Here is a 14,663-nt window from a genome sequence, read left to right on the forward strand (position 1 = left end):
AACTAAAGGCATAGCCAAGATTTTATGAAAATAATTAACATCTTGTGTGGAGGAAGAGAACAAAAGAGTTTCCTAAAAAAAGGTGACACTTTTAGATGTGTAATATTTTTTAGTGTTAGGGGAATAACATCAATACCCATTTTGAAGATGTGAATATCTTAAAAAGATACATTTGATAGCTCGAATTGAAAGTTTGTTCAAACCTGGAGACACATCATGTACAAAACACATATAACCAAAGACTTTAGGAGAAATGGAAAACAAAGGTTTTTTTGGAACCATAATGAAATATGGAACTTTATTGTCCTAAGAAGATGATGACATTCTATTAATAAGATAATCGTCACCAAAAATGACGTCACCCTAATTATGGACTTGTAGATTGACACCAAGCAATAAGGTACAAGTGATTTCAACTAAGTGTCTATTCTTTCTTTTTGCTATACCATTTTGTTGAGGTGTATGAGAACAAATCTTGATTACTTGTCCAAATTGGTTTTTAGTTTCATTATGGAAAGACCAGGTTTTCATAAAGTTATATCGGAATCTATAACGGGTTATGGCGGAAATATGACAATGTTTCCAACAAGTGTCATTTCTATGAAATGTTCTTGAAGTATCATGATCATTGCTGGAAAATAGGTATATTATTTGTAAAATAATTATAGTGAAAGTAGAAAAGTAGAAAAAAATGAAAAAAAAAATTGGCAATGGCCATTGACGGCGGTGGTGGCCAGCGATGGGAACTGATGACGGTTGACGGTGACAGCAGGTGTGGGTGGTGGCTGGCGGCAGTAACTGCAGGGGTGAATGAATAATGTGCTTTGGACTTTTGGGTCAAATGAAAGTAAAGAAATTTTAGGGTAAATAAATTTTACTGCTGTGTGGTTGCAGTAACGTAGTGAAATAATATAATAGGGTAAAAATGAAAGTGAATTTGGTAAGAAATTGCAGAGGTTTGAATTTTAATGGGTCGGGCTCAATTTATTAAACACTAGTATAATATTCAACTTATCTTCTTCCTCCTCCCACATTGCCTCCACCGTCATTCTTCTGCTGCCATTCTTCACCATTCTTCCCTTCTCTTCACCGCCACCTGCCATGCCGAAAGCGGCCGCCATGAAAAAACCGATTCGCCTCCGCCTTGTTGTGGCGGAAGGCTGGGAAACCGTTACCGGTTTCCGCCATGGCGCCTCCATTGCCGAAATTTAATAACACCGGGAAAGACTCAGATATTCAAAAGTTGAGACCTATCTTTCATTAAGTAAACCCAAGTATAGCGAGAATATTGATTTAAAAGTGACAAAACAAAGAAACCCAAAGAATTTGATTTGACTTGGACCCTAACTTTCAAAATGAATTATTGAAAAGAGAGTTGCATGTTGTTTCAATTTTTGGAAAAGATGACTGAACATGTTTTTCTACTTAACATGACTCACATTCTAAGACTAGAGTTTGCTATGTTCATGAATCATCCTTTTTAATTTTGATAAATGTGGATGACCCAAGCCCCAAGCGATCATGCAAACGCTTATGAGATGGGGATGCTAAACAAGACATTGACGGTCTGGTACGGTCTAGTACCAAGATAGTAGAGTCCTCTTGATTCATGTCCTTCACCAATCAATTGACCTATACTGCACTCTTGTATAACAAAACAATTTGGTTAATTACCCTAAGGAAATTAGGTTAAAAGGACAAACATGCTTTATGTTGAAGGAGGGAGAAACGGAGACTTGACCAACTCCTTGAGAAGTAACTTTAGATCCATTGACTAAAGCAATAGCATGAAGAATATTTGGTTGAGAAATTTAAGAAAATACGAAAGCATCACCAAAAATGTTATTAGAAGCACTTAACTCACTTACCCATGGACTTTGACACTAAGGTTTGAGATATGCACGTTTTTGACTAAATAGAATGGGTGAATGACTCTGCTTAACTTTAGACTTGTGATATTCGTAATATTCTTCCTTAGTAAATTGTGTGGTCCATCCTTGTTAAATTGAAGGATGCTTGCTGTCTTGTTAGAGAAACCATGTAAGGAGAAAAAATCATTTTGAGTGTAGCAAATTCTTCTGCAAGAGGAGCATTGAGGACTTTTGCACCTGCTTTGAGTAAAGGAAGGCATAAAAGAACAATCATTCAATAATCTAAATTAGAGCAAACTGAAGGGTCCAAACTAACACCCAAATGAACATGCCAACACACTCATAACAATTACTTATCTAACACCACCACTCAAAAACCAATAACTACAAGCAACCAACAACTTGAATTTCTCTGAAAATACAATGAGTAATAGTAGTGATAAAAAACAACACTTCTACATACCACAATAAATGCTAACTATAAAAAACAACAGTGGTGGAGCCCATAAGACAAAGGAGAGATAAATTGTGAGGAGCCCTTGACGTCACGTCACACCAAATAGTTCTGAAATGAAGAACCAGGGTGGGAAACGGGCTTAGAAGGTTTTTGGCAAGTCTGATGGTGGTGGTCCTAAAGGATTCTGACCACGGGAAAGTGGTGCAGGAGACACATGCACCTAGGTCAGTTTAGAAGAAGACTGAGTGGTGACTCGTCTAACAAAGTTTGAAAATGTGACCACAAGGATTGGGATAGTGCTCCTTGAGGTGCATCGAACCTTGACTTCGGTGGTCGAAACTGCAGCGACAGATGGTGGTTGAACAACATTTTCTTTGTTTGACATATAGTGACAAGCAGAGCATGATTGACCCACTACAATACCAATTTGAGAAAAATACTGAGAGAATAGAGAATGAATATGAGAGCTTAATTCTCCTCTCATAGTCACATTTGAAATGACATTGAAAGTTCAGACAATGACTGAGAGAAAAGAATAATAAAGGTCACATTTAGAAACTAGCTAGCAATTTCTTAACGCTTTCGTTGATAAAGATTGGTTCCTTTGACTGAACAAACTCAATTTTCCAAGAAAATTCTTTAATGGACTGAGTTTTTTAACTTCAAAGGGTAACTTTGCTTTAACTTCCATATTGGGATTATCTTTAGAACTTGCATGGTCTGTTACTGTAATTTTGTTCTTTCCTTTATAGAATACTGTCATTGATGCTGACAAAGTATGTATTACAGTAGTGTGGTAACCATGTGCTCTATCATTATCAATTCATGAACTTTTCTACTAATCAGTAATCATTACTTTTTTTACAATCTTGTCTGATTTTTCCGTGTTTAACCAAACAGATTATGTCAGTAAAGGCTATATCATTAATCTTCATGTGGTGTAACCAAATCAAAAGAGATGCTTCACAAAATTCTGCATTCGCTTTTATGTGGCAATTCTTCTGGAGGTCTACTAGGTGTTCAACTTCTTGCTCAGAGGTAGCTTGCTCATATTAAATGAATTATCTGTTATAAAATTTATAATTTTCTGATTCTGTCACTTTTGAAGTGTGATGATATACTTATTGCTTTGTATGTCTTTTGCAGATGGGAGCAGAAATTTCTCTTGCAGCATATGAAGCATTGGTTTCTATTCTCAGGGTTTTTGCTTCAACGTTCTTTCCTCGTTCTCTTTATGTGGTTGAGGAAAGTGAGCAAATGTTTTCAGAGGCAGAAGGAAGGCCTCGGTTAGATTTTATGTGTCTATCTTTCATTCAAAATATTAATAATCTCCTAGGGTCAGGAGTTTTGGCTAGAACTCGAAGGGCTGTTTTGTTGGATATAAAGGTTCCATTCTTTCTCCTTTGCCGTATGGCACATATTTTTGTTTCCATATTGTCTGATTTTTGGATTTTAAAATTGGAGTATGATATTTTATATTCATTTCATCATTTGTAATTCTAATTTAAATTTTCTGAATTCATAATGTGTCCTGGCATATTAACTAACTGTTCCATTTAATGATTAAAGCCTTAACAGTTAATGCACTTATTTATTTTCACTAGTTATAAGATGGTAAGCTATACAGTAGAAGATTTTAACTGATTTATTAATGATTCAGTGGGCCTGCCTGGAATCCTTGTTGTCAATTCCTTCCTATGCTCTCAAGAATGGGTTTAATTTGGAGGAAAACCACGCGCTGTTCTCAGATGACACTCTAAAATTCATTTTTGGTGACCTTGTCGAGAGGTAAGTAGCAGTAAGGTCTATACGCCATTGTGCATGTGTGGAAGTGTGTTGTGATTTTTGTGTGATTTGTGTTGTTGCAGATATGCTTATTTATGAATTAGATCCCAAACTTGGTGAATATCATTAATTTTTGTGTATATCCTGGGTGATTTGCATATGTTGACTATATATTGTTTTTTCTCTGTGTATTTGTACTTATTTATGGAGCTTATCTTACTCAGTCATTTTGCAGTCTTGAAAATGCTGGAGAAAGTTGTGTGTTGCCCATGCTGAGATCAGTCAGAATGTTATTTGAGCTGGTTGCTAAAGTGACGTCAAAATCAATTGTTTCCCATGGTCACTTAATCGACACCCAGGTTTACATTGTAGCTTGTTGTTTAGTTTGCATGCAATTAACTTTTGCCTTAATTGAATGAATGAATTAGTGGTAATCTTGTTGCGATGTGGCAAACTAGGTCTGGTTTTAAAATGGGCAGTCAGCATCATGCCCTGGTATAAAGCATTTATTGCTAGCTATTATGATAGTTTTGAAGATCTTGATAAGCTAGCCTTGATTACTGGTTCTGTTAATTTAACAGTACGATAAGTGTCAGATTTCATGTTAAAATCAATTGACATTGGTGGAATTAGCCATACTCTAATAATTGAGGCATGCTATGTGGGATTCCCCATCACTACCCCTCCATATGTTAGGTTTCATCTCAAAACTGATTGCCATTAAGCAAAGTTGTCGAACAGATATATAAGCTGCACTTTAAGAATCGAGTTAGCTGGTGTAAGTCTTCCCAACAATAGCATATGGCCATCTGAGATGCTAGTCAGAAGTAAAAATTTCCCTAGAGTTGTCAAGACCTAATGGAGCATATGTGCGATTACTTTCTATTGGAATATTGTAATCAGAGTGCTGTTATCATTGATAGGATCCAAAATTATGGAGGCATTTGGTGCCTGGGTGTGCTGGATGCTTGATAAACATTCTCATGGTTGGTATATAAATCAGACTACCACTAACATGTCTAAGCACTCAGGGAACCTATCCATGAAAGCTAGTTGTTGGAGGTGGAGTTGGGGGAGGAGAACAAAGTACTTAAATACTCCAATGAACATCCCATATTGCTTGGTGTGAGACTTAGGAACCCATAATATCCAAGCCCTCATCATACAACTGCTTCTGAGAGCCTACACTTTGGCACCTCACGCATTATGTCACTTGAGATTCTTTTTGATATGCTGACAATTAGATGCTACCAATCGATAAACATTGGAAAGCCCACCCTAAAAGCTAACTAAGGGAGATAACCATACACTTGAATAATTCCCTGAACATACCATTGTATTCGATATGGGATTTAGGGATCTCATAATACATAATTTTCTGTAACTTGGCATGTGATGCCCAATGTGTGTGGGCCTGTGAAATGTGTCTTTGTAAAATGTTCCAATTGCCAAGTGAAACAAGATAATACCGCTAGTTGGCTTGGCAATAAAGGCATATTAACAATTGGCATATTGAACATGTGAATCCTACATACCAATGCATCTTATGCCCAGTAAAGGTGCTCACTTCTGCTTACTTTTGTTTGCATCACTTCAAATGGTTTAATGTTCTATAATTAGGATGATGGATATTTGTATTTTGTTGAATACTTATCCTGTCTTAACCCCACTAACGGTGCTCACTGATCTAACGAATTGCTGTCATTGATTAGATGATGTGGAATTTGGTTCGTTCCTCTTGGATATTGCATATAAGTTGCAATAAGCGAAGAGTAGCATCAATTGCTGCTCTGTTGTCATCTATTCTGCATCCTTTGGTATTTAATGATGAGAGCATGCACGAAACAGACAATGCACCTGGACCCCTGAAGTGGGTATGTGTTCTCTTGTACAATTTCCTGTTTGTGTATTATCTCTGCTAAATTCTTGCAAATAGTGACTAATTTTTTATTGTCATGCATTCAGTTTATTGAAAATCTTCTGAAGGAGGGCACAAAGAGTCCTCGTACAATTCGTCTTGCAGCTTTGCACTTAACAGGATTATGGCTCTTAAATCCTAGGACTATAAAGTTTTATCTGAAAGAACTCAAGTTGCTATCTCTCTATGGATCAGGTACGAAAAACATGTTAGTTTGCTGTATAAGCATGTGATTACTTGACTCTGTCTATTGTTTTATTTTGAAAATTATCTTATGAATTTGAGATTATCTCTTTCAGTTGCATTTGATGAGGATTTTGAAGCTGAACTTGCTGACAACAGTGATGCTAGACTAGAAGTCTCTATTCTGGCCAGTAGTCCTGATCCTGAGCTGACTGAAGTGAGCTACTGAACATTTAAAAGATTTGTCTAATTTAGTTATCTGTTTCTTTACCTGAATTTGTTAAAGAATTTAATACATTTTATCTTAACTATCATATGCTGATTACCATTAATTGCAATTGTATATTTTAAGAAAAAAAGTGTTGAACCTTATGACTTTGTAATAATTGGGCACTTCTATTGTCAGGCATTTATTAATACAGAGTTGTATGCGCGTGTATCAGTTGCTGTTCTGTTTTACAAGTTGGCAGACTTGGCCAGGATGGTGGGATCCCCAAATGAAGATGCAGACTGTATTGCAGCACAAGCATCTGGCAAATCATTTCTGTTAGAGCTTCTTGATTCTGTGGTAGTAGATTACTATTATTATCAACTAATGCTAAGAAATAAATTCCATGCTAAATTGGAAGTAGCTTTTTCTACTATATTATTTCAGACAGACATGTTATGTATGCTATATTTGGGTTTCGGCTATTATGAAGTTTTATTCTTGCTGATACTGTACAAGTCATTTTTTCACTGCCAGTTCTGAGTTGATATCTTGCCTCAAGTTTTGAAAGATCCTTTGAGTTATTTTGATTTATAAGTTGATTGAAATCATTTCTTTCTCATACTGTCTAGAAGTTCTGAATATGTGTGAAAAGAAATATGAAGTTAGCATCATTATTGCATGCGATAAACTTACTGAGTTGAGAAAGGAACATTCCCAACTACTAAGGACATAAGTTTTTGTTATCATCCAGTTACATTTGCATATAGTACTCAAGTCACACATAAGAAGTATGGAATTTTGGTGTGGGTTGAGTTGCCTATAAGGTTTTGGCTCTCCAATCACAGTGCCTAGCTTTTGTGGTATATTTCTCTCACAGCTTTATCAATTGGACTTTCACCATCATTTTCTTTGACTGCAAACAAGTGGCTAGTGGTGATGCATGCTGGCATTACTAGTTAAAGGCCCTGTGCATAAGGGTTTGTGGAGTGTATTGAGTCTAGTGGAGAACACCCAAGTCTCACATTGATTAGATGTAATGCCAAAATAAAGTATATAAGCAAGATTATTTTGGTTCTGTCTCTAAACAATTTGGGACTTGGGTTATTTCACATAGACTCAGCACACTCCACAAACTCGTTTCCCATGCTTGTTTGCAGCCAAAGAGACATGATGGTGAAAGGGCAATGGATAAAACTAGTTTTTCGGGTTGAATTAGACTTGTTAGATCTTATTAGAGTCTATTCTATATCTGTTATTGGGCCAGCCACCATTTTATCCAGACAACTAGGGCAATAGTGTTGGACATGAGGGAATGTATTGTGAAAACGTCAAGTCTCACATTAATTAGAGATACTACAAAATAAAATATGCAAATGGAGGAAACCCTCACCTGTTGTAGCTTTCAGGGTTGGGTTAAGCATACCCAAATTCTAAGAAAGTTTCAAATTAACAGTTCAGGATTTTTGTTGGGAATTATTAGGCCTTGAGAATTCTGACTGCAGTGCTATATTTTGTGGTATGTTTGTACCTTTTTTCTCCTTAGGTATTTGTCAATTTTGAGCAAATAATGGTGACTTAAAATGTTGTAAGCTCAATTTTGATAACAAATGATTATTACATTATAACATTGACTGATGCTATATTGAGAGGATATGGTTTCAAATTAGGAATATGAGCATAATATTAGCAAATTAACTGATATGCCTGCTGCTATATCATTCAAATTTTGGAGTGTAGTTTCTTTCAAATGATTTTCTTTGCAATGCCCTGTTTGATTCCGTTCAAGCCCCTTTTAGTGCACAGTTTTAACATATTACAGAGTTCAGAAGGTTATTTTACAATGCTTATGTTATTTATAACATCTGTTGATATAGGTGAATGATAAAGATCTTGCAAAGGAGTTATACAAAAAGTATAGTGCTGTAAGTATTCATTGTTTTGCTTGATGAATTGGAAATGGCTAGAGCAGCCTGCCTGATTTCTGTTTGAAATTATTTTTGGAATGAGAGTTGTTATATTTGCCATGTCTTTTATGAAAGTGGGGAAAAAATGAAAAATACAAAGTCAAGTTTTGTGTGATAAGAATTATTGACTGTTTTATCATGGTGTCGGGGGATCCTGATGTCATACCTGAATACTTTCACAATGGTAAATGATTACAAAGAAAACTATTTTAAAACATAATGAACTGAAGTGAAGAACATAAGAGCAGAACATGATCCTGCATCAGCTTAATGTCGAGAGTCAAAAAACAGTTTTGTACTACTACTTATTATGGCCATCTTCTATTATGATGCCCAGACTCCCCTTCAGAATGGTGTGACAGTGTGTTAGTCTCTGCTTGGTCACCAACACAAACAGCTCTTACTGTGTTTCAATTAATTTTCTTTTTCCTCCTTTAACCTGACTTGGGCACACAGGCCAAATGAATGACGATATCTACTCTTCTATTATGATGTTCAGACTCCCTCCAGAATGGTGTGACAATGTGTTAGTTTTGCTTGGTCACCAACTCAAACAGCCCTTACTGTGTTTCAATTCAATTATTTTTTTTTTTCCTGCTTTGACCTGACTTGGGTAAAGGCCAAATGAATGATGACACCTACTCTTGGCTAGACACTTCTAAAAGACTCATCATAGTTGTTTGCTAAAATAGTGTACTTACATATATTTAAAATTATTTGAAAAATTATTTGAAAATTCAAATTAGCTAGGATAGTTTGAAGCACAAGATCTTGTTTTCATCTCGAGTCTCAACCATGTTTTTAGAAGATGAATATATAAATCATATTCTCATTTTAGATTTTTGTCATGTCGATCACAGATGCACACAATTGATGTCTTGGTGTCTGCATTTTGTGTGGGGTCTGTACTTATTCCTTGTTTTATAGATCATCGTTGTCATCTTTATGAGTAACCAAGTTCAAACAATTATTCATTCCTTGTATTCTTTTTGGTATCAAGTTGTGGAGGTCTATCCACTAATAAAAGTACGGCATCATCACACCCTGGAATACTAATATTGGGCTTAAAAATGCAATTGCCTCTTAATTTTGGTGCACCAAATCCAAAACTCTCCTCTATTCATCTAGAATGTTGCATTGCATAGACTCACACGCTATGATTATTGAACTAAAAGAGAACTTTGATTCAGTATGACTCTACCTAAAAATGAAATTTTCAGCGATGAGTAATTTATTTGGCATCAGTGTAGTATCATAACATAACATATTTTCTCGAAATTTACTTCCTTTCAAGATACTTTTCATGTTACTTGTTAACTTTGACTTTAAACCCATATTGCCAAGGCACTATCTCTCAGTGATTACTACCAAGTTGATGCTAGAAACGTTTACCTTTTGCTTCTGTGTAACTGAATTTATACTGGTCAGGCTTATGTTCTTGAGAATGTGTCTAAATATTTTCTGCTTTCAAGTGTTTGAATATGGCATGATATGGGAGTTTTTTTTATTCTTACTAGAATATTTGCTCTTAGCATCAATCAGTTATTCAATGACTCATCTTATTACATTGCTTTTACAGATTCACAGACGCAAAATACGTGCCTGGCAAATAATATGTGTATTGTCACCATTTGTTGAGGAAGATATAGTTGGGAAAGTTGTAGAATACTTATCCGTATCACTAAATGTAAGTTGACTTTGCATGTCATCATTCTTTAATATTTACTTGCTATTGGAATTTTTAAAATGTTATTTATTTGATCGTATTGGAAACTTGTCTTTGTGATCTCCTGTATGCCTATGCATGTTATTACATTTTTTTTATTTAATTTTATTGAAATGTTTTATTAGATGTATTTTTATTTATAGCATCATTTCTTTCATTGAAATTTAAGACAATTACCATGTTTTTCTTCCTCATTTTTCTGCGTGGTCCATCCTTAGCTTCTGTATTTGTGTGCTTAATTGTGTTTGCTTTGTATTTTCTTTTTTTATTTTTAAATAGAAGTCACTTCTGGCTAAAAGGAAAATTGCTACGGACATATCAATTACCGCATATTATCAATTTTGAATTTAATACAGCCCTACTGATTTTCTTACAGTTATTTACATGTGTTGCACTCGGCAATGCTACACATGACACTATATTTTTCGTTTTCTTGCAGCGAAATAACTTACCTGCTGTTCGTCAATACTTAGAGACATTTGCAATTAACATATACTTGAAGTTTCCATATCTTGTAAGACTTTCGTTTTCCGCTCTATTGTCTTGCCATTTGTTCTTTGTATCATGTCTGTATTCATTTGCAATTAGTTTAGTTATTGGAATAAAGATAGGAGTCATGCCCAGGAGAGAAATCCTTCTAAAAGTGGGGTTAAGCATAAAGGGTCTTAGGATAGATGAATATATGTTGTGAATAGCAGATTATTAGGATTAAAAAATATTCTCAATATCTCCATAGTAATTAGGAAATAGTATCTTCAGAAACTTGTTATTTATTTTAGCATATTTTTCTTTCCTTTTTTAAAGGTTTTGGTTATTGCAAACAAAGATGATGAAGATGTAATTTGTGATTGAATATCAATAAAATATTTCTTTCTCTCTCTTCCTTTTTCATGTAAATATAAACATAAAATGAAAGATTTTCTGCTTTTGCTTTACCAGAGTTTCTTGCTTCTTCTTCTTAACAACATATTTTCTGCTTGTACTCAGTCACAAAAGCGCTTAGTTGTAGGATTGACAAAACATGTCCAATTTATGGGTTGAACTACCCAGCTCTCCTATTTTGTGAGTTGGGTTGGGTTTTATAATCCATTAACCTTCTTAACTCGTCCTGTTTGACCCACTTCAAATATATGTTGAAATCCATGGTTTTTTATTTTTATTTTTTAACTTTTATATCTAAATTTAAAAAATGAACTTTCTTACTATTTTATGATTTTGATTTAATTATTTCCAATTAAGTTTGTCTAGAAGTGCATCTTTGTTATTTCTTGTAATTTTTTGGTTGGTCAACTGGCTAACCCACCTTAAAATGGGGTGGGATGACTTGACTAACTTTCTTCCAGGTCAGGCAGGTTAATATCAAGATGAATCCCTTTTCGCTAATCCTACCTTGTAGTTTACACTTGTGGTCAAAACCTCGGAAAAAAGGGGCCTTCCTATGGTCAATTATCATAAAAGTGAAAAAAGAAAAGTGAAATTGTAGTTGTGTAAATGAAATCAGTTTTAGTATTTATTTTTTGTTCATTTTGTGTGGGGAATGAGAACAAGTGGCTACTCTTTCAGTTTCCCCGTGTTCGGATTAATCCTTAAAGTTGACAGAGAACTGACTGCGTTCTATGTTTTTTTTTTTGTAAATCTGTTCATTCACTTTTGGGTGTGTAACTTAATCTGTAAAGTTTGTAATCTGTTACTATGTGTTGAAATTATATTTTCTTCCAATTTTCATGATGTGTAATTGCCAGGTTAAAGAGCGATTGGTCCCTATATTACGGGACTATGACATGAGGCAGCAGGTAAATTTTGTTTTGATCTCTATTTTACTGTCATATTTTTGTTATTGCTACAGATATTATTTGATAGAGAAATCTTGAACCAAATATCATCTATTATTAGGTTTTACTTATGTACCTTATTGTTGTATCTCTTCATTATTTGTGGAAGTTGGACTTTAAATCCAACTGAACTTTATAAGATTGACATGTATTGTGAGATTTTCACCTACTTATACTATAATTTGGTCATATCTCTAGATAGTGTACGATTTCCAACACCCCTCTCACACGGAATGCTGAAGATCTTAAATGTGAGACTATATATTTGTGGGTGGTTTGATAACTAGTGACATGATTAGTCCAACAAACCTTTGTTAGGATGAACTTTAATACCATCCTAGAAAGTATAGTTTAAGCCTAAAACAACCTTAAAAAACTAACTTGTAGGGTTAGGTTTGCACCCACTTATATATTATAATGTGGTCCTATTTCTAGTTGATGAATGATCTCCATCCAACAATTATAAATTAGAGTATTCATGTGTGTACAAATCACACAATTACAGGCAATGCTCTCTACTTACTGAACTGTGCAAATTTATCTTGTACCAACAAACAGCAACGACGCCTTAATTGATGCCTAAGCTTCAGTAATGTCTGAATTGATGGATAGACTCCATTAATGTCTCATTTAATGCATTAACTCTTGAGTGCCGTTTGTGTGTTTCCTGTTCTATTTTCCTGGCAAAATTGTAATCATAATTAGGGTGAGACTTGGTGCAAAAGTAAGATTGTCCTGTGATCTCATGGGGCTGAGTTCGAATGTTAGAAATAGTCCCACTTGCAGGGTAAGGCTGCACTAACCTAGCCTGTACTACTTGTCGGCCTCTTGCACTGGGCCACACTTATGTAATCACTGACCGTTTTAAGTATTTTCAAAAAAATTAGATGTTAAAATAATATTGTTTAAAGTATATGGGATTAGATGGATAAGTATAGTTCAGCAAATCACCCACCCTTAGCCAAAGTCACACATTAATCGTTGTATGCTAACCCCTTCTCGTTTTCAACATAAACTACTTTCAGTTTATCACATATTTTCCTTATTTTCTCTTGGTCTGAAACCATGTTTATTAATGCACACAGCATAAATACTTATCCTGTGATACCATGTTAAAATGTAGAGAGAAAAAATAATCAGAACAAGAGAAAGATAAGTGAAAACTGAATTTTGTTATATCTGAAAGGCTAGTTACTGCAGAATACAATATGCTCTTATATAGAGCATAATAAATTGTTGATGTTATAGTGACAACTGTACAGTACTAACTACACAATACCGGAAAGCTAAATACACTTTAGCTACTTATAGTTACTGAAACCTGACACTGCTTTATGCTAACTGAAATGTTGTAATTTTATTCTTATATGTGCAGGCACTATCTTCATATGTATTCATAGCAGCTAATGTCATTCTCAATTCATCTGAAGATGTTCAATCTAGTCATTTGGCTGAATTGTTTCCACCTCTAGTTCCATTGCTAACATCACATCATCACAGCTTACGTGGTTTTGCGCAGGTTATTACATATATAAATATATATATATATATATATATATATATATATATATATATATATATATATATATATATATTAGTGTTGATCTCTCTTTTACACACACATATCACTAATATAAACGTGTCATAATATCTGTGATTGTTGTTGCAGTTACTTGTATATCAAATTCTTCATAAATTGTTTCCATCGTTGAATTATGGACCTTCTGAGATGGCACCATTAGAGAAGAGGTGCTTTGCAGATTTGAAGACATACCTTGCAGGAAATTCTGATTGTGCACGGTATTATTTTTACTTTTTTTTCCCTGTTATATATGTGTTTATTTTTCTTTGGTGTGTATATAGATTTCCAATATTATAACATCTGTAAAACAGTCAGAGTGTTAAGTCATTTTTTACATTGCTCTTCAAGTATATTATGTTTTATCCTTAATTTTGCAACTCTAGTATGTGACGAAATTACTAGTATACAATTGATTTTTAATGTCTTGGATTTTTAAATTATAAAATCTGGTCAGTATCATTTTCCATCAGTTAATATTCTCTTTTCCTTCTAATATAGACCAGGAAGTCTATATTTTGTATTTGATTTCTCGCAGCATTGAGAGAATACCTAACTGTTAAAAGTTTTGTGCTACTCTCTAACAGACTAAACTCATTTCTTTGCACTGCTTTCTGTTGCACTAAACTCATTAATTTACATAATTTTTCAGCTTACGAACATCAATGGAAGGATATCTTGATGCTTATGACCCGAAGAGTTCTGTTACACCTGCTGGAATTTTCATTAATCGAGTTGAGGTGAGAATTGGTTTTGGTGATTAATATGTATTTGGACATTTATACAAATGCTACCCTTGAATATCTTAATTAAGGTAGTTAATATTTGACTGTTTTAGTTTTGGATCAGTCAAGCTCATGGAAGGGTGTGGTCCAGTTGCTCAGGCAATCTTGAGCCCACCCACCCCACAATGTTTTGACTTTAATAAAATTTCTCCTTGAGCCATAGTGAAATTTTATCTGTGTACTGGATATTACAACTAGTTCTTTACTCACCAGATCAACATATTTCCACTTTAAAACATGTTATATATTTTATGGTGGATATATTGTTGGATATTGGTCCTCCTGGTGAACATTAATATTAAATTCCCCTCGGTTTTAAATAGAACTTCTTAGCATGGATACTGACACTGGA

General features: G+C 34.4%; 1 protein-coding gene across 3 annotated transcripts in view; it reads left to right on the forward strand.

Annotated features, from left to right (window-relative positions):
- LOC114178088 overlaps positions 1-14,663 on the forward strand; it is a 40,287-nt gene that overhangs the window by 15,902 nt on the left and 9,722 nt on the right. The window contains exons 15-29 of one of the 3 annotated variants that reach the window (XM_028063788.1): positions 3,229-3,366; positions 3,475-3,714; positions 3,989-4,116; positions 4,349-4,481; positions 5,826-5,987; positions 6,079-6,226; positions 6,331-6,431; positions 6,621-6,782; positions 8,300-8,347; positions 9,969-10,076; positions 10,555-10,629; positions 11,858-11,908; positions 13,323-13,466; positions 13,617-13,747; positions 14,179-14,266. In XM_028063788.1, the coding sequence (XP_027919589.1) occupies positions 3,229-3,366; positions 3,475-3,714; positions 3,989-4,116; positions 4,349-4,481; positions 5,826-5,987; positions 6,079-6,226; positions 6,331-6,431; positions 6,621-6,782; positions 8,300-8,347; positions 9,969-10,076; positions 10,555-10,629; positions 11,858-11,908; positions 13,323-13,466; positions 13,617-13,747; positions 14,179-14,266 (1,857 nt within the window). The remainder of the gene's footprint in view (positions 1-3,228; positions 3,367-3,474; positions 3,715-3,988; positions 4,117-4,348; positions 4,482-5,825; positions 5,988-6,078; positions 6,227-6,330; positions 6,432-6,620; positions 6,783-8,299; positions 8,348-9,968; positions 10,077-10,554; positions 10,630-11,857; positions 11,909-13,322; positions 13,467-13,616; positions 13,748-14,178; positions 14,267-14,663) is intronic. The other 2 variants (XM_028063789.1, XM_028063790.1) reach the window with 2 other exon arrangements.

This window comes from Vigna unguiculata, chromosome 3, assembly GCF_004118075.2.
Source record: "Vigna unguiculata cultivar IT97K-499-35 chromosome 3, ASM411807v1, whole genome shotgun sequence".
NCBI classification, from domain to species: Eukaryota; Viridiplantae; Streptophyta; class Magnoliopsida; order Fabales; family Fabaceae; genus Vigna; species Vigna unguiculata.